This window comes from Scomber japonicus, chromosome 23 (genome assembly GCF_027409825.1).
Source record: "Scomber japonicus isolate fScoJap1 chromosome 23, fScoJap1.pri, whole genome shotgun sequence".
In the NCBI taxonomy this organism is placed as follows: Eukaryota; Metazoa; Chordata; class Actinopteri; order Scombriformes; family Scombridae; genus Scomber; species Scomber japonicus.
This window is the reverse complement of record NC_070600.1, coordinates 16,228,373-16,249,579: the sequence shown is the minus strand read 5'-3', so window position 1 is coordinate 16,249,579 and position 21,207 is coordinate 16,228,373. Positions and strand designations below refer to the sequence as shown.

At 41.1% G+C, this 21,207-nt stretch overlaps 1 protein-coding gene across 1 annotated transcript in view; it reads right to left on the bottom strand.

Moving 5' to 3' along the window:
- Positions 1-563: 563 nt before the first annotated feature.
- snd1 (staphylococcal nuclease and tudor domain containing 1) overlaps positions 564-21,207 on the bottom strand; it is a 180,119-nt gene continuing 159,475 nt past the window's right edge. The window contains exons 22-24 of the mRNA XM_053314118.1: positions 18,046-18,249; positions 4,039-4,083; positions 564-1,609 (exon numbers count right to left, since the gene is read on the bottom strand). Of these exons, the coding sequence (XP_053170093.1) occupies positions 1,544-1,609; positions 4,039-4,083; positions 18,046-18,249 (315 nt within the window). The 3' untranslated portion in view covers positions 564-1,543. The remainder of the gene's footprint in view (positions 1,610-4,038; positions 4,084-18,045; positions 18,250-21,207) is intronic.

The window sequence follows — 21,207 nt, the reverse complement described above, 5'->3', positions numbered from 1 at the left end:
AAAACAAGCCTACAGATAAATGAGTTCCTACTGCATAAACAGGTTTCTTTTAAACACCACCTTTGGGTGACCTTAATGGAGATTCATGTTTTATTTAGTTTCTTGGCACTGAGATCACACGAGCACACTTCATACATGCAGTCTTCAAAAGTAACCCCAGAACAAAAATTAGATAACCTCATGTAAATTCAGCAGTTGTCCCTCAGTATGAACTATGATCCTTTAACACGTGAAAATCCTTGTTTTGTTCGTTATCAACAGAGAAGTAGAACTACTACAAAGTGAATATTACTTTTAGAGGTTTAGAAGTAGTGGAACTGAGGCAGGCTTCTAAACATGATTTGCATTGCAAATTATAAATTCACTGAAATAAACTTTTATTCAAAAGAGGTTTTACAGGTAACAAAACCTTTTATCTGTGTAGAAACGCTTGTCCATTTCATTTCATTTTCACTAAAATAAAACTGATATTCTGAATAGAACTTGAGGTCTATCTGTTTTTAACACCCTAAATGGAAAAAAAAGTGAACACGGACGACTTTTAGTTTGCTTATTTTTATTCATTTTTAATAGAATGCAAAGGTCCATTATTAGGGAAACAAATTCAAACACTTTCTGCTATGGCATACAGAGACAGAAAGAGAAGAGACTGCCAAAGACAGGGTCATAACCATTTGAATGTAAACTTTACAGAAGAAGATAGAGAGATGATAAAATGCCACATTATGGCGTCCATATTTACTGGTCATAAAAGTGTGACATAGTGAATAAACGACAAAACACTCCCCACAAAAACATCTGCAAATGTCATCATCACACAGATATACATTGAAGACAAAAATAACTCATCCTTTTTTTTTTTTTTGTTTGTTTTTTAAAACTCTGTGTGGCTCCACCTACAGTATTTCTCCAAAATAAATCCATTTACACTTTTCACCACATCCTCACATTTACATGAAATTCATTAGGGAAGCATTTGTTTGCAAAAATCGAGCGTGTCTCCCACAAACACCCAGTCCCCCTCCTGTACAAAGGAAAGCAGGGATTGAGCTAGAGCATCAGAGAGCAAAGAACATGATTGGCTGAAACACATACTTAAGTATCATAATTATTATCATTCACACAGTCTGCTGAAAAGGTAACATGGCAAATAACACAGATTGGCAATAGTGCAGGCTGCTTGAGCTGGCAGTGGCCCATTAGGGAAAGAAAAATGAATGAATGATGAATGGAGACTGATTCTTGAATGATTTTTCTCTTTTTTTTATTTTAGCATTGCTAGCATGCTCTAATTGGAGCTATGAGAGCTAGCTGGAGAAAAAAAAAAAAAAAGGTATGAGCAGAAGAGAAGTCAGGACTGGAGGGATGAAATGAAAAGAAAGTGAGTCAATGCTTGTCGTTTAGATGTTTCTTTTTTTCTCATTTACTTCGTCTTCTGTCCAATGCGTCACTCGCCGTCCATGTTGGTCTTTGGAATGGTGTTGATTGGATGGTCGGTTTTGTTTGTTCTAATTTCTTCCTTTCTTCTTCTTCTTTTTTTTTTTTAACGGTTGTAACCGAACTCATCGGCGTCATCTGCACGGAAGTCTCCGTAGCGCCAAATGTTGAGCTGATGGGAAGACAAAGACAGATTTTATTGACCATAATGAAACAAATAACCATAAAATATAGTTACGTTCCCAATTGCTTTGAATGGGACTTCAATAACCTCTCCAGCACATTACTTGTTAAATGGTCAAGAGAAAAAAATCGAGAGTGGGAGGGAGACTGAAAGTCACCATGCAGCATAGAGAAAGAGAGGGAGAGAGAGAGAGAGAGATCAATGCTTTCACAACCCAGTGTGAAGGCGCCTGCATCATCATCATCACCATTTAATCCGACTCTTTGTGCTTGCCCATCCGAGCTAGAGGCCCACAGCGCCACAAATACCACCCAGTCTATTACTTCTCCTATTCCATCCCATTCACACTCCTGCATCGCTTCATAAACCATCACATGCGTTTCCCCTGCTAAATGCCGCCTATATCACAATGCCATTGGCAAAGTGTGTGTGCGAGTCATTTGGCGGCGCACCAGTGTAGTATTACTTATTCAAATGTGATAGGAATTGTGTTTGTGTGTGTGTAAGAGGGTCTGCGTCTGTGTGGGATGTTTCTTTTTTGGCTCTGAGAAGCATACGTGCTCAGCTGTTAATGCTGTGATTCATAGCTAATTAGCGACTGTGCTAATTAGCACTAGTTATTAGAATGAATGAATGAGCCATTTGTACGTATTGCCATTTCCCGTGTCTCACTCGGCTGCCTTTTTTCTCCTCCTCCTCCCTGACACCCTGAAAACACGGTAGTAACTCAGATTGTGATTACAGCCAATTCCACCTCTGTCTGCTTCGTTGTTTGAGCACGCTGCACAGCTGCTGGCTAACTAAAAGAACACGGGGGAGAACAGCTTCTGACTGGTTGTTGCTTGGATTTTTGAGCCGCCGTGCTTGACATTTACATGAATACAAAACAAATATGATCAGAGTGTTAATGTAAACTCCTCGAGGTGCTTGTGAAAGGCAGCTCGGATTTGTACGGACAAAAACTAAAAGTGGTCTGGCCTTTGCTAACAGGGCTTTAACACTTTAGACCTAACAGAGGAGCTCAAGTTATTAGAAATCTACTGTTATTATTTTGGTTATTGTCAAAAATCCCATGAAAACACTTCCAATGAAAAGAAACAATTTCCTTTAACATCTCTGGATTGTAGCTTTTAGTAAGTTTTAAACTTCATAACTCAAACAGTGATTGACACACTGGGTGAAACTGGTTCATTGTAAACAAGTAAAGTGCAATGCTGTGGCTCATTCAAGTGATTTTTGACACATGAATATACCAAATAACAGGTCTTCATACTGTATGTAGTAAATGTTGGTTTGGGGTTTTTCGTGGATTTATTGACAATAAAATAAATCTCCACACTTATCCTTTTTTGGCCACGTTCAGACCAAATCCAGCAATTCTGTACTATACTGCAGGGGCTAGCAGTGGTGTGGAGGGGGGGGGGGGTGTTGTTTGAGGGACTGTTGAGATAATAAAATATGATCCAGGTAGTCGAGTAACAGATTATTGTATTTAAGGAGCCAAAACACGGTAGGTGTTGGTAAAACTCAGGAGACAACAGTTTTATCTTTCATCGTGATGACAACGAGGTAAACGTTACAGCATTCACGTTATAAAGTAATCCGCCTGGAACCTGTTGCAGGTATTTGATAGGCCAGTGCACAAGATGTTGAGTTGTGTTTCGGCAAAAGTTGAATCTGGTTCAATTTGGACATTTTAACTGGATGGCTGCTGTTTTATTTTACTGAGCCACATGAAGCCCCCTCTCCACCTGCATTAACATGGAGTCAATTCTAATGAATGGGAAGACTGTCGTTTGTCATGCTGTGCTTGATTTAGTGTGAATCCAGCCAAACACTGTTTTTTGACCTCCATTATCAAGTCAGTCCATGTACTTTCAATTTTTTATGTTGTTTTCCATTCTTTTCCTGCCAGTTTCAGTCAGCCAGTTTACTGGGCTCAAACAGAATGATTTCCACTGGAGTGTTGTATCAAAGCTCTGAGACTTGACTCATCTTAACATGGGAGCCTTGTGTGTTATGTCCTGCCTCATATTCATAATCCACTTTTTCCTCCCCTCCTCTCTGTCTTTCCCCACTGCACAATTTTGCACATATCCCCACCCCCATTTTCTCAGTATGGACCTACACAGACTGTGGGCAGCAATCCATATGGGACAGTGATGATTGCCAATGTAATGTGTTGCATCTTGAGAGAGTGAGAGAGAGAGAGGGGGAGAGAAAGATGGAGAGAGAAGCAGCAAAGAGAAAATCGTTCTCTCGTAGTAGTTAGTGTAGAAAAGTAATTAGTGTTGTAATGTATTTTCTGTTTTGGCAACATTAGATTTCTCAGAGAAGCAGACAAACCTCCATCATTAGGAGAACGCTGATAAAAAAGACAAAGAAAGACAATGGTGGGCTCAGATGAAGTGACTTACCCTGGCACTCTTGGCAGATTCTTGACTGTTCAGGTATTCTGTCACCTAGGGCAGAAAGAAAGAGTCATTAGCATATCACATCACTGTGTCGCACAAAGGATTTTAAAGGATTAAGGTGAATCAATGCATCCTTTAAAGCTGCTCTGCCCCTGGAGACATTTCTTTTACCAGCTTACATAGAAATTCACAAGTTTTTGCACAAAGTTCACAACTGTCAGAAGGGCACTCGCACACCCTCCCAGCAACACTGTATATAAAGGAACACACTGTTCTTTAAAGATCAACAGGATCAAGATAACATACATGGACACAGAGTGGTTATGTCACTGTAGAGGATGTGGAACGTACAAAACATAAGAACCAAGCATACGGAGCGCACGACGACACATTACGGCTCACTGTTAAGAGGTCATCGCTTCATCCGGCGTGTGCATCACTTCGTGCTTCATGCTACAACTCACACTAGCAAAGCCACTCGAGATGAGAGGCTCTCATACCCCCCCTTGTGCACGCTAGCCTGAGGCCGACACCTCGCTGGTTTGTAGCAGCAATTCATAAATAAGTATATTGAAAAGATGCCTTCAGGGAGCTGCAAGAGAAAAGAGGGTGAACCCCAAATTCTACCTGCATCGCATGTGGAAAAGTCAGAGCTCTATTATATGATGATGGGAAAAGATGGATAGAAGATACAGTTAATAAAGGAGTTATTAGAGGCTTATCTGTAAATGGCTTATCTGTACATGTCTGTCAAAATGTGTTATTTTAAAAATAAATTCAAGCAAGACTCATTTTATAGAGCTAGCTTTACACATATTGTTGTATAATGGACCCTGAATTAGTTAATAATAAGCTGGACAAAGGATAATTTTACTTTTCATTTATGTCCTTGTGTTTCCTTGAAGGATATCAAAAACGATCAATAATAATATTAAGCTATTAAGCTATTATACAAAGTTATACTGAGTAAAAATATATCACTATGGTTACTTTTTAACAATGCTGCAAATGTTCTGCAAAGTCAATGTAATGCTTTGTCAGTATCTTGAAGTTTAGTTCAAACTTCTGCACTCTGTCTCACTGCTGCATCATTTCATAGAACATTTTAGTCCAAACAGCTGTCATCAGGTTTCAGATGCAGAAACGTTTGAAATAAACAAGATGGAAGAGAGCAGGAGTTTTTCAACACCTACTCCATCTGATGCTCTGAGACCAACTTGTCACTAATATTTTTTTTGCACATGAAACTCGCATACGAATGTTACACACACACACCCACACCATTTTTCAATGTATTTTTATCATCATGTGTATTGAGGGAACATGATGATATTGGTTTAATGTGAAAGCGATTCGGAAGTCCGGCTTGCTTCAAACTCCAAGAACCGGACATAATATGAACACACTGACAGTACAGAGAGGATATGAAAGAGTTGGAACAAGAGAGAAGAGGAAGCCAATGTGCAGTGTTGAACATATTGACTGCTTCTGCTAGAACAGCCATTTAGCCTGAATGAACCAGTGATGAGTCATAGGGCAAGGGGGGCAGGGTGAGGGTGGGGGTGCATAGACAGACAGAGAGAGAGAGAGACAGTGTTTGGTTAGATGGGTACAGGGTAAGTGGATGTATGGACCTTGAAAAAGCTCAAGTGGCAGACCCTCTGAGTACAGCTGTCCTCCACCATTACAATGCCAGAGTGGATTCGGAGTGATTAAGCTCTACACCACACACACAAACACACACATACAGAGTTCAGCTCACCTCCACCACCTTTAAATGTAACCACCCACGACACTTACTGTGTCTGTGAATGGTGGAAGTACAGTACTCTAAGTAAGACCTGTACAGAAGATACTTGTAAATTTAAACATGGGTACAACTTTGGTGTATTCTGATTTGAGGTATGCGCACACAGAGAAATATTAGCACATTGGTCCATTAAAAATAAAAGCTTTAAAGAAATGAAACAAAAAATTGAAAAACACTTGAAAGAAAGACAGTAAAAAAAAAAAGGTCACTGTGTTCTTGTAATGGATTCAGTTGTGCACTGTGTTTTGTAGCTCATTATAGTAGCAGATGAGCTGGATTACACACACACACACACACACACACACACACACACACACACACACACACACACACACACGCACACACAGACACACGCACACACCAGAACAAGGATGCCAGATGTTAAAACTGTCGAGTGTGGATGGGGCTCTGGAGTTTAATTGCTTAGCTAGCTCGTGCACATAGGTTGATTTGATAGCTAACGCTGCACATGGCACCGCCAAGATAACAGACCTGCAGCTGGATCGTACAGCCAGCTCTGTTTAAGTGAGCGCACATGTGAGTGTGAGGTGAGGGAAAGTGCAGCGGCTGCAAGAGTCATCGATCAAAGCCAACTAAAGGAGAGATTTTTTGGAAGGTGTTGGGATATGACATCTTGGTCCCATCAGGCAGATGTCACCATATGGAAGACACATTCAACGATATTTTAATGGACTCTAAAGGCCAGTGATATAATTTGGCCTTTAGAGGGGAGCTTTGAGTTTTAGCTGTCTCCTATAGGTGTTGTCAATTCATATGGTGGCTTACAGTAGCTTGACTCAGAGCATGAGCACAGCGCAGCAGAGATTTGCGTCCCCATTACAACAGCGCTACACGCTTGATGGAGTGTCTTTAACTGATGATGTGCTTGTCTTGAGCATCGGGCTGTATACATCCAAGGCTGCGACTCGTGGTCAAAGGAGTGGCTGTAAAATGGTGGACAAACACATTTCATTCTCAATAAATTTTTTGCTGTAAAAGTCCGCTGTTATTTTTACTGCAAGTGTTTTTCCCGTCACACAGCACGGCCGGTAAAGACAGTTGTTTACCTGTCAGAGGTAAGCTGTTTGCGGAGGTGCAGTGAGAGTTGTCTGCACATCTTCATCCTCACTGTGGCACTTTCTGCTTGTACTCCTTCCTCCTTGCATTCATTTTTCTACCTGATCTGTACATTAAATAGCTCCAAATATCTCCAGATGTTGTTGTGTAGACCTGATGTGATTGTAAAATAGTGCTGCAAATTCTTCCTGTTAATTCTTCACAATGAAAGTCTAACGTTACTTTGTTATTTAAAAGCTTTTAATATGAAGCAACAAAAGCAAGAAAAAGTTTGGGTTTGCATTAGCAGTAACTCCGGTAATGGAAATGCAAATCAACTGCATGGTTTTACTTGACGCGGCCAAAAATGCCCGTGGAAAAAAGGCTACAAGTGTTGCACATGAGAAGCCAGTGGGAAGACTAAAATGATGTGGAGGAAGGTTTCATATCTGCAGAAGTGGATTTGGCAATATTCAAACACAAAAGAGAAAAATTACTTTGTGAGAAAGCCGGTGAACTAGAGAAATAAGCTTCATTTCAACTATACGGAAATAGGAAATATATCTACACCCTTCACTTTTTGCCAAACTGTACTGGCTGAGAGTCTGATTCCAAATGCAAAGTATTCTATGAAAGTCAAGAGCACTCCAACTCAATATGCACAGATGATATGCTACCATATTGGAACTAGCACGGTGAGCCTCTTTGTACTCTGCTGGGGAGGGGGGCCTTTTCCTGGATCGCCCTCGTCTTTTACTGTCAGTGTAACACAACAGCCAATCAGTGCGCAGCTGAACACTGATGATGACTGCCTTCGGATTCTCAACAGCTTCCATATATCCTGTCCCGGATCCCGCTTTCACAGGATTTCTATTGGCTCCAACAGGGAAGCATAATGGCTCATTTATGACACAAACAGAAGCAAAACTCATCTGGAGACAACTTGAGGTGCCAAAGAAAAAGGAATTTTTCTCATTGTGGGGAAACAAGTGTGACGTTAAATCAGGGACGATTGTAGGTTCAGAACTTTAGGGGGGCTCAGCTCCTACTAAAAATTTCACATTGAACGCACTACAAGTGTTTAAAAGAATACAACAACAGTTCAATGTTTCCCACAGAATTTTGAGAGACTATGGTGGGTGGACCTCAAACCGACCCTTTAGGGGGGTCCGGGGGCATGCTCGACAAAAAAAATATTTGTACATTTTTAAGTCAAATGCATCATTTTGGTACACTCTGAGATCAGAATTAAGACGTTATAACTATAACAATGTCCTTTAAGCACTTATTGGACTATTTAAACCAAACATATCTTTTTCTTCATTGTTTGCATTGGTTCTTCAAATTACTAAACTAAGTCTTTGCTTATCAATAAAACTCTTGACTTCCAGATGACTTAGAAGTGAATCAGGATCGTAGTTGATGTATAGTACAGATGGAAATAAAGAAGATTTCTCATTAAGATTTTGTAAAACTGAACCAACCAAAGCAGTATAATGCTGCTGCTGTGTTTTTAAACAGCACGCTGGTGTTTCAGATTCAGAGGTTTGAGGTGGAGCTGCAGGGTTGGGTGGAGAAGTGTGGGGAAGTTTTTTTGTGCTGTTGAACGTAACTGCTGTGAAACAATCAGAAAATAACGTTTTATTGATCTGATTCACCATTCTTACTGTCAGTGCTCCCTCACTTCATTCATTCTCTACCTCTCTCGACCGAATCCAGTGTTTCGGTTTAACTAGTGACCGTGTTAAGTGGTGACTTTCTCACATTACAAAATACGTTAAGAAAGGTGAATGAGTCTTCTGAGGTGTGATACAGGATTATTCAGTATATTATTCAGTTGCTCAAAAAAAGGATGTTTTTGCAAAGTGAAGAAGATACAGACCAAAAAGGAGGAACTGTACTTTTCTTACACAAAGTAAGAAGAGAAGATCAACACCGTATGTGGTGTTAGTTGGCCATTGCTACGACTAACCACCACCTTCTGACTGCAGCTTCATATTTACCACACAGACATGAGTCCATCTTTTCTTCTAACTCTTGCAGGGAAGTCTACTCTATATTTCCCACAATTTCAAACTCTTCCTAATAAAGCTGATTAACTGATCAGAAGTGAGGAGGGGGGGGGGGGGGGGAAACGACGGAACAAAAAACAGGATGAGAGTACAAAGCGGATAATGAATGAGGAGACAAGGACAAGAAAGTGCCGTGTTTGGAGGAGGGCGAGGGTGGCAGAAGGCAGCGGGTGACAGCGTGTGCTTGTCTGGATGACCCTACAGAGCTCCCATATGCCGGACAGATGCCATGTTTGGTGAGCAGTGGCCATGAACGCTGGCAGTAAGCAGGAGTTCTGAAAAGATTATGCAGTTTGGCTAAGGAGGATGTTGTGTGAGCGTACCCCTGAATGTGTGTGATTGATTCTCAGCATCGATTTCCCGAAATCAGAAAGTTTAACTGAGTACAGAAGTCAATTTATTATAATTTCACACTAACGGTTCACATTTGAGCAAATTTACCACAGCACTCAGACTTAAAAAACAATCTGATACTTTATGAGCATTCAGGAAAAAGGTTGTTTACAAATACGGTTCTACTCAATTTTCATCGCTGCAGGTAACTTTCTTGTTGATGAGGAGACTTTGTGAATGACTTTGTGTAAAGTGTGAGGCTTTTTTTGTAAGATGGACGACAGGTGGTGCGGCTCTGGTGTTTTGGCACTAGTCTGTGTGTCTATCTGAGAGTGTGAGAGCGTGTACTTCCCAGTGCTGCCCAGTATGCTAAGCCCAGGTGGTGTTCTGGTGAGCATGGTGTGATCTGAGCTGAGAGCTAACGACAGGTTTTGAGCTGTTTGGTGCGTAGGTGAGTTGCCTCTTTTTTGATTTCGCAGCACGTGAAAAACACTTAAAGTGAAAGCAGATTTTTAGATGAGGTAAGGATGAAAAGCAAGTGACTAATCGAAGTCTCAGTGCTGGTCACACACTCGCTGCTGAGATTGGATGTCAGGCGACGTAGAAACCACTTGAGTGGAAAGGGAACAACGAGGCTTGTCCTCCATGCGTGTTGAGCTTTTCTCATTAACAGCAATGACGATCCCTCTCTCATACACACACACACATACCCAGAGATGAACAGTCAAACCTCAACCCCACCCAACATAAAAACCTGACACTAACTCCCCTTTGTCATGGTTTGTTGCTGCATTGTTTTTTTCGTGCTGCCCTCTCAACCCTCATTACATCTGGTTTCATCCTCCCTCTGCCTGCCATCTCGCTCTCTCTTTGCCTCTACTGAAAGCATAAAAGTCTGCACAAGACAGGTCGCCTTCAGACCATTTGCCGAAACATAACAGCTTTTATGTCTGTAAGTCATACTGTTTCAAGTTGAGTGTACTTGGCTGAGCTGTGGATTGTAGTCCTAAGAGATGTCTCTCATTCAACATGCCAGTGCATGAATACTGCATGGCAAGCAGCGAGGAGGCCAGGGTTTTGGGAGAGTCACCTCAGACGTGTCATTGTACAAGTGGTTTGATAGGGAAAGCACCATGGCTAACCACAGAGAATGCTTAAAGGCTTGTGTGTGTGTGAGACAGAGAGACGAGGGAACATCAATTTGTTCGAATGACTACAGGATAAATGGTTAACATTGAATTAGCACATTTTTATAGATGTAAACAGTCCCTTTTATATAAATGCAGTTAATTATTTAAATGATTTCATCTTCAGTTAAAATTTTGCCTTTTTTTGCGATTATCTGTAAATAATGAAAACTAAAAACGTGTGTGAATGTCTCCGTCCCCTTCTGAGGTATACTGGGATTGCTCCATGTTGCACAGTGATCTCCCCAGCATGGCTGTCAGAGGAGATCATGTGGCTTTGGTGGGAACGTGCAATGACAAGCCCACCTGCATGTGTTCATGGAGTTAAGGAGGACACACTCATGAAGAGCACACACACACACGTGCACACTCAACAAACGCATGGACTAACTACAGACAACAGAGAGAGCATTCTCCACTGCTCTCCCAGGGGCACCGTGAAGAAGTAGTCTTATGTAAACATGAATGTATCGTACACACACGCTTTTTTATAAAGGCTGCATGAGGAGTTCTGCTTTTCTTTTTTTTCTACAATATCTATTTTCTCCCTCCCGCGAGGTCACACAACTCAAAATAATAGAAGTTTGAACAATCTGGTGCCTCTACTCCCTTCCAGGCCATCCTCCACTCACCCCCGAAGTGTGTGGGAGGGAGGATCAAGTGTGTATTTGTGGGCTTGTGTGTGTGTACATATACAGAAGATGGAATAGTGTTAGGGAAGTGGCGCGTGTCAGCTAGGACATGTCAAAAGGGCCCTCAAAGCAGTGGCAGCAGGGGAGGGAACTGCCTGTGCAAGCTAGTGTGTGTCTGTGTGTGTATGTGTGTGTGTGTGTGTGTGTGTGTGTGTGTAGTCAATAACAAGGGAGCAGAAAATGTCCATTAAAAGGCCCCATCTCTAACTCTACTTGTAAATTAGGTATTGAGCCATTGGTGGGGAGCAGTCATGCTGTCAAACACCCATGAAGCTCAGAGGGTGTGTGCGCGTGTTTATATGTGCCCTGTGGTGTTTTTTGGGATGAGGTGGGGGGTTCTTGATGGGCTGTGACAGGCGTTGGGCTTGAACAGGGAGGGCAGCGACCTGAAAGTCAGTCAATGGGTGTTCCGGACACAGCTAAAAGCCATTTATAGATGACATGGTGGAGAATTTTTTTGGGTTGGGGTAGAGGTGATGGGGACCTGATCCACCGTGGCAGGATCCATGGGGTGCTTGCTGGTTCTAATCAAACATATAAACCTTAAACTCAACCTCCAGCTGTTGTTCTATTTTTAATATTTAATTTTTACCCTCATTTATTTGTCTTGGCTGTGTTCTCTCAGGTATTGAACGACGACATTATGCAATTTTTCTTCTGTTCTGTTTTTATATTTGTACTGTGTGGTTGCGGATCATTAAGTGTGTTAGAGCTCATGAGGGATCTTCACACATGTACTAGTGCGTCGTCTTTGCTCGAGGACACCCCGTGAGCGACAACGGAAGCGCTGCCACATGAAATGCTCTTTACCCATGAGGCCTCATTTTGTTACAGTGAACCTTCTGTATAGAAACACCAGCGTTCCCATGAGGCACATCATCAGTGTCCAAACCAGTGCCTTAACAGTACAGTGGCAGGAGACTACATCACATGAGCCACCTTATGTCTCCCGAACAGCACAATCGCACTTTGATAAATGGAACAACCCATCCCTAGAGGCGGTTTGTGTATGTGTGAGCCTCCTTCCTAATTTCCTGTATGGATTCCTCACATGCAGCTGTAGAATACACTTACACTTCCCCGCCCGCCATTTCATCTTCATCTACAGTTTCAACCCCCATTAACACAATTACTGTGCAACTGAACTGCTGCACAATTAACTACAGTTGGGACTCTAACCACAAGCTGTAAGAAAAGACACGCACAAGTAAAAAAAAACAAAAAACTGCATCTTACATTAGCCAACACTTAGAAGCTGTCCTTCATGCCCCTCAAACCTTTTCACAAATACCTAAGCTGAAAATTCACACAAGAAAAGCAAAGGCCTGTGAATACAGCAGCAACGCAGGGAAAGAAATCTCAAACTACATTTCCCAGAGGGCTGCTGGGTAATTAAAGATTCCAGGACTCATCTACTGCTTTCACACTAAGGAAACCACCTCACAGCTGTTTTCCCCAAAGTCTGACTTCTGCTGACAGATACACACACGGCTGTAACTATTTAATAAAGATCTTGAGCATGTCTTCACAAACATTAGTCTAAGGTGTGTGAATACTATCTCTTTATCTTTATCTATTCAGTAGGGAAAAGTATTGGAAACCAGGCCTGGGTCGATACAGCAGACTACTATGCCATTGGTGATTGATAATAATTGCGCCAGTGAGAAAGTGATGGACACTTCTGTGTTTGTAATTGACTAGTAATTAGCAGACTGGAGATTATTAGCTTGTAACGCTAATGAACTTTGGGAGCGAGCACCAATGTCAGTGAGCAGAGGTGACTGGGCAAGACGGTTAGCACCCAGTGGCCTTCCAGAGTTTGAATCAGTCATGTTGTTCGCCGCTGCTGACAGAAAACACTGGTGAAACGCAGCAGAGCACAAAAAGATAGTGCTGCTAACCACACAGCCATCTTCCAATTGAGCTGTCATGACAGACTCATTCCAGCTACAATTGCGACAGAAAAATATCAGGTCTCGGTATGATAGTAGCTGCAGGGACTTACTTGTGTACGCAATCAGAAAGGGAGAAACATATATTTCTAGTGTATCCATTTATATGTTGAGCCCATTCCCTTCTTCATTTGCATAAACACACACACACACAGTTCATGTCCCTCTACTGAATGCCATCACTTCAAATTATGAAAACAGGGCATTATATCAACCTAGTGTGGGTTCAAAAGCCAGAATCAGCTGATGCAAGTTGCAAATAATTGCAGATAACAGCGTTTTAAATCAGAGCTCATAATGAGGCCAACACCAGGTCTGATCCGAGCGCCTCTCCACTTTAATTCCTGGGGATTAGTGTTCATCATGACATGTAACTGAAAGACACAATGCAAATCAAGCACATGCAAAAGCCAAACACGCCACCTCTCCATTGCTGTCCAAACAAATTGCTCAAACTCACTTTGGATAACATGAATAGCAAAGGTTAAAAGAGACACTAGGGGCCAGTATGAGTGGAGGAAAAAAGTAGTAATGACAAGTTAAGTAAAGAAAGGGAAAGATGTGCAGAGGGCGAAGAAATGGACAAGTAAGGGGAACGGAGAGTAAATAAGAAAGGAAAGATGAGGAGGAGAGCACTGGAAAGAGGTGATAAGAAGAAAAACTGAGTAATGTGATGTACAGTAGTGCGTGCAGGAAAGAGATGGAGAAAAAGAAAAAGGAAGAAATCAGACTCTGAACAATGAGTGGGGAAAGACATTAAGAGGAATGAAGTGAGAGAGCGAAGTGCGTTAGTGAGTGTCTGCGTGCCAGAGTGGCAACTTGCCATTCTAGCAGTGTTTAGTTGATGGTGCCAGGACAATTTAAGGATAGCTTAGTGTATCCACTGTGCCTGCAGTGGAGAAGGCATAAAGTTGGTATGTGAGTCTCAGGACAGAACAAGAGGACATTTTTTAAAAAGTGGTGTGTAAAAAAGTGTGTATAAACATAAAAGAGCCCTACAGGAAGTTTTAGGTTGCAAGCCTGGCAACCATCCACCATCCTTTGGCTGTTCAGTTGACATATGTTAGTGGTTTATAACCATAATTGTAATGGTTCAATGATTATAAATCATTCCTCAGGTTTAAGTTTTTGCTTCTCAGTTTGGGTTTCCACTGAGTTCATTTCTTTCATTCTCGCTATTTCTGCTGTGATTTCTGTTGTGATTTCTGTTGTGATTTCTGGCACTATTTCTGAGAAAAATCAATACACACTGTATTTCTTAGAATTTAAGAAATACAGATTTATTCTTCAACTCAAGAATAGATGTTTCAACAGGGGCAATCAAACTAAATTACATGGTTGACATTGTTCCAAATATGGCTGCTAAGGGAACCATTATTATTGAGATTTAGTAACAATTTAACTAACAAGGTTACGTGCAATCAGCTACCACTTTGCATAGTGGCCAATTGTACATGCCAATCTTCAGAATTTATTCAAAAGCTTCAGCTGAGGCCTCCAGTAGGTTTAAAGCTCTACATGTGAATGTGTCAGTGGTAAAGGGGAACACCTGACAGAACAGACGAATAATGTGATGCAGTGTGACAAGGCTGACGTAATCTGTAAGGCAGAATGTGGTGGCGTGACATATGGCAAAATCCACAGCCAGGCATGTCAATGTTACTGGAGACCTGAAATACTATAGCTACTGTATAAAATGTAAAGCAACATTATGTCCCTTCTGTTTCAAATACTGTGCTGGTGATAAAGTAATGATATCATTCACTGACTGATAATCTAAATATCAAGGCCTCATAAACAACATGTGCACATCATATCCCAGATGTATGACAGATTAAACTTTACACTATGACATCTAAATCTGCTATATAGTGTGTGTACGCTGTATGGAATATATATCGTAATCAGTGTTGATGCTGCTTTGTGTTTTCAGATCATTCCATTTTGCAGGAGAAAATGTCACTTATGCTTTAATCCCATGCTTTTTTATCATCAAGCCACACCTCTGGGTCACTGTTGGTTTCCTCTCGGTGAGTAATGCATATCAATCATAATTTGGTTTGCAGTTTTTTCCACCATCCTCCTACTTTTATTTATCCCTCTTCCAGCAGATACCAGCAGCTGGCATGCATATGATCATTGCTTCACCTACACTTACACAATGTGTATAATTCTTTACTATGATACTGTATAGCCTCAACAATAGCCATCCATATGGTTTGCAGAGAGTATCCATAAATGTAAGACTTAAAGCAGAAATGCACATGAAAAAAAGGAATAAACCCCCAAATGGATGATTATCCCTCTCTGCTTTCCCTCCATTGGGACAATGCCACCCTCAAAGACTGGTGTTAACCTTCAGTGCACTTATGACTGACTATTGATAGTCACTGAAGTGCCACTGAACATTAGAGCCCATCTGTTAGGCAATGCTTAGCACGAGAGTACAGATTACAATGACCATGTTCCAATCCCTTGGAATGGATAATGAATAAAGAATAGAGCCAAAGTGGAACAGATAGGGAGGAAAAAAGTCAGTTTTACAAGGAGCCTGATAGTTTGGATGAGTAAAAAGAGAGAAAAAAGGAGAGAAAGAGCTTGGGGTGAGCTGGCAAAGTGAGAAGACTTGGATACTACACTATCAAAAGCTCAAGGGAAACTTTCTATAAAAAAGAGGAAAAGGATGGGGGCACGGATCCAGACGTCAACAAAAGGTTGTGTCTTAGAACATTTTTTGGCTCTGTTGCCCCTGAAAGATAATGTTTTCTGTTGTCACACCAGCAGCAGCTGCAGTATAGCTCAGAGCCAGAAATGCAGCTTGCTAACAAATGAATCAAGCGGCTCACGGACAATAGTGAGCATACAGAAAATGAACCTAATCCAATGTTCATTTAAATTTTTTTTATAAAAATACACATTAGTCTGGCTTTAAATCCAGAAAATTTCACCACCTTTAATAAAGGCTTAAGACCAGAGAAGGAATCATTTAAGTAATCAGTATTATAGCGAACAAAACACAATTTTATATTGTATCTCCCAGCTGTACTAACTAAAGTATAACTGGTCAGCTAATGCATACAGCAGAAGTGCAGTGTCCAGAATAAGTGCATGTCCCCTCTCTGAAAGACAAGTTCATGTACTCCCATTTAGAGGTTTTGAAAAGTGGTCTAATAACACTTCAGCTTGTTTTTGCAGAAAAGGACTATCTCAGTCTCCAGATCTTTGAGTTTGGAAGCAGACTTGAGTAGAATTATCAAGAAGAAACTTTGAAGAGCTTGCGTTAAAACACACTTGTAAGCACACTGGCAACACTAGTGTTTGTTAAGCTTTCTCCACATCAAAAAATTTGTTGCCAAGCAAGGAAGAGGCAAATGCTGGCGAACACAGCTGTTGCATACTAAAGAGAGACCATTTGATCCAACAAAACCTAAATCTGTGCAGTCTATAAGCCTATTAGTCGTATGGCTGGGAGGTTTTAATCACTGTCTTTTGTCAAAAGGGTCCATTACCCTGAGACTGCATTATGGTCCTCTGGCTACTCTTTGGAGGTCAGAGGTCAGAACACTCACAATGATGCACTGTGCTTTATTGACTGACTGTGAGGAAGAAGTGCTTTTATTGGTGATGTTTAGTATGTACAGAAATGAGCTAGTAACTACATCTCCGTGTGAGTGAATAAATTGCGTGAAAGAATGCGTTAATAAATGCGTCCTTTCCACCAGCCTCTAATTTATATGAATATACAGTTTGATATGTTTATGAACAATTACGCTCGTGTGGACATATTTCTCCAATCCTTTATGTGTAGCAATTTTTAAATAAATGGCAGAGTGACTAATATTGGGGGGTTGTGTGGAAGCAGTAATTGCAGCAGGAATGAATATCCTCCATTTTTCTTTATCTTCATGTACAGAGTGGCTTTGAGTCTGCTGGGGGAATTAGCATAATGAGGAGGGAAAGCAAATGAGCGATGCTTCATGGTTTGACAAAATGACCACCATTTGAGGTAAATTGTTGAGGTGTGTGCATGTATATTGTGCGACTATAGATTGACAAGTGAGGAGAGAAATGATGGTTCTTGTGCTGTTCCCTTTATAATGTCTACAGGCATTTAGCGTTATGTTAGCCTTCATGTATCAAAAAAAATCTATACATGACAAACCTTGAGATGAAAGGCAGCGGGTAGATTCATGATAGCATGGAAATGTAGTAATTATTGAACTGTCAGAAAACCATAAGAAACATATGAACCTTTTAAAATTAAATAATAGAATAATATACAAGGTGCCCATTTTATGGACAATGCTAACATTTACGTTGCATTACATTTAATCGGCACCAGCTACCACTTGATCAACTGACTCTGCTATTACCATTTACCATTTAAGATGCAGATATTGATCCGTGCTGTGCATTTTGACCACATAGTGAGCCAATGAATTAGAAGAAGGTGGTTAACAAAAATCAAATAGTATTTGAAAAGATTTATACTGAGCAATTAATGGAAATGTTACCAAAACAGACATAATGGCTTTCTAACCATAAAGTACCAACTGTATGTTCAATTCATTTGTTCACCAATTGCAATGCATCTTATACTGTAGTAGCAAAAATACTGACAGTGTTTGTTGTGTGTGAATTCAAAACTGACAGAAAATCAAGTCTGCATCGTACTGCAGTTTTTTTGGCGATACATGTATCCCTAATTGCTCAGTCTAGACCAGAGAATATATTTAACTTTTACAGAGAGAGCAACAAAATCCCTAAATACTAAAACCAACCATTTCTGTCAGGCAGAGAAACAGCACAAAAAGCCTCAACATCTGCCTAAATTTTGTTTTTGGCTGACTTTGAATTGATATTTCTTCATCCAACTGTACCCACTGTATCTCATCCCCCTTCACATACCATCTTCTGCAGGTACTTTTCCTTGCGGACGTCCACCATGACCAAGCCCTCTTTGACCAGGCCGAGGCCCACGTCGTCCTTGGTGTCCCCGAACTGTAGTGTGACATGTGGGCAGGTGGCACCGGGGTATTCCACGTTCAACAGGCACTGGCTGTTCTGAATGTCCCTCACCACGCAGTCTACGACGTCAGCGCGGGCGTCCTCCTGGAAAAGCAGACATTGTGATGGAAACAAAAGATTTGGGAAAGAAAGAGAAGTCGAGAGGAGAAGAAATGAGGCAGTAATAGATGGTGGAATTGAAGCAGGGGGAAAAAAAATAAGATTGAGGAGATAATGGAAGACAAGAGCAAAAAGGGGAGGGAGGGAGAGAGTGAGGAAGAAAGGTGAAAAGGATAATTAGTATGCTATCACTGATGGATGCTTAACAGATATGCATGAAGACACAAATACATGAAATGCAACGCTGATACAAACACCCAACATGGCCATGTAATGTTATTTTTGGAAAAATTAGAAATGCTTAAATAAAAAAAATAAAAAAACTGTCCACACATGCTGGAGTAGTCTTGGTCAGTAACACCACAATCAAATACTGATAACAGTATGATCACTCACACAGTAATCTGCCAGTGGTGTAGCACTCCAATTAGCTTCCCAGCTAGTTCAGGAGATTTTAGTTTGGCTGAACTATCTAATGGTCTGACCCTCGCCCACTCTCCTCCTCTTCATGTCTCCTACCTTTCTTTTTTCTTCTCTTTCTTCAGACATCTCACCCTCTCTTATTCCTAACCTTCTCAAATGTGAAAGGCCAGCATTTGATTGAACATGTGATATAGAGGAGGATGGAACAGCTGCAATACAATCTTGACCTCGCATCCTCCAGCAGTGAGGGCGAAAAACAAGAAGAAAAAAGGTAGCTGTGTCTTCAAAGGCAGGATACACTTAAAAACTAAAATCAGTCCCTGGCCATCATCCATCCCTCCCCTACACCATCTATCTCTTCGCTTCCCTTCTTCTCGCCCTGGTCTTGTCTCCATGGCAACCCCCTTCGAGCTAGCTGCCCTTGGCTATGTGCGTGTCTGGTGTATGTGTGTGAGCATGTGTGGGCAGGGAAGCTTGTTCAAGGCACAAAACTAAGGGCCTTTTTTGTCCCCCGCTCTCCCCCCTGGTCAACTTGTCACAGGCGCTGCAGGGGAGCTCGGGGGCAAGAGGGAGACAGAGGGAGAGAGACACGGAGGAAACAGAGACAGTCGACATAGGAGCAGAGAGGAAAAACACAGGGAGAGAGTATTACAGAACAAGAATGCATTTACACTCATGAGGGGGCATTAACAAGAGCTTTCTAGTGACCCTGTCTTGTCCATTATGTGAACAGAACAAACTCGGTTAAAGCACTTCAGTCACCTTAAGAGCTTGCTCAAATATGTGCATTGTATACAGTGAAATTACACTGGGGCCAATGCAATATACTACAGTCTGATTACTGATACAAAAACAATACTTTTGATAGTGTATTTGAATAGTTTATAATGTTATCAAATTGCATACAGTTGCTTTGTATAAAACACAATCTAAAATGATAAAAATTGAATGGATGTAAATCAGGAAAAATCTGATCAAATGTAAAGAAGATGAAGAATTCTCTGCAGCAGCTTTTTATAATGGAGACTTTTATACTCTGCTACATAAACTACTGAGATTCACATCCAGCCATGACTAGAAATCCAGAATACATACCAAGAGATAACTAATTATCAATTTAACTAAATACATTGCAGACTAATAATGGTTAAAAAGGACGTGGCGTCATTTTATTTGTACTAGAGTTCACATTTTCAGTTTGTAACCACTGCATTCAGGAGCAGCGACTGTGTAGTCAGACTCTCAGAGGCCACCTGATATTTTTAAGATTTTGTTGTTCATCACTTTTACAAGCGCACTCTTGGCGTGCACTACTTTAATTAGCTGATGAGGCATAATAAAGAAGTGGCAGGGTGTCCTGGAGGGTAGGCAGCTGAGAGTTCACAACAACCACGATAAAAACTGGATGAAAAGAGTGCTAGAAAACATGGTTCAGAGCAGTTGTTGCTTTGATAGTGATAGCTGCTGCAGTGGGACAGATGCATCGTGCCTTGTACTTTGTCAAGTTACAAGTACACATTTCAGGCTTCAAGTTTTTTGTCCTACAAAATAACAGAATCGTGTGAGTGCACAAAGATCCTGTTGGAGATATTGTGACTTTTATGAAGCACTGGCACTGGAAAGCAACAGAATGATCTCATCCCACTGGCAGAATTTTGCCGGGGTGTTAAAAGAAAGATTTTAAGCATGAATATAACTTGAAGACAGACAGATTTTGAGCGGGGCATCAGGTGGAAGGTTGAGAGACAAACCTTTCCTGCGTGCGGCAGCAAAGGCGCAGTACAAGTGGGGCACTGCGCTGTCAGTGTGAGTGACACAGTAAAAAGCTTCAGATAAAGCAGACAACAAACACAAGAAAAGGAAACCCAGGAGAAAGTGGAAAGAACAGGAAAAGGGTTGGACTGATGCAGAGTGACAGAGAGAGTGAGAAGCAGAGGTGTAAGGTGCGTGTCAGCCTCCAACATGTGGTACAGCTTGTGTGTGTGTTTTTGTGTCTTGGGGCTGTAAAGAATAGGTGAGGCCTGTGTCCCCTGGGCTGGACCAACAGATGGGCCACTTCATCCTTCAGGAGACACTGACTCAGGAGACAGGTGACAGCATGCATGCAGGCACTACTACCAGCTCACACACTCACACACACACAGCTACCACTGAGTTACTGAAATGACAGAGTGGAGCTGTGATGCAAACAACTACTGAGCAGCCAATGTGTCCAAATATTGTTTGAAAAATAGTATTTCAGTTAACAAGGGCAGTATAATAGTAATAGTAAAATGTTGAATTGGAATGACATTTCCAGAATGTAACATATAAATGTAGATGAGGCTATTTTCTTGATTAATTGATAGTCATTGGATTTATAAAATGTTGCCTGAGTAATCCATAAATCAATTTATCTCTGCAGTTCTATATATAGTATTTAAAAAGTAAGATTCACTAACTTTGAAATGCATATCCTTCCTGATCCTTTATCGCATACTTTCATTAAAATAAAATAATACAAAACATAATCTGCCACAC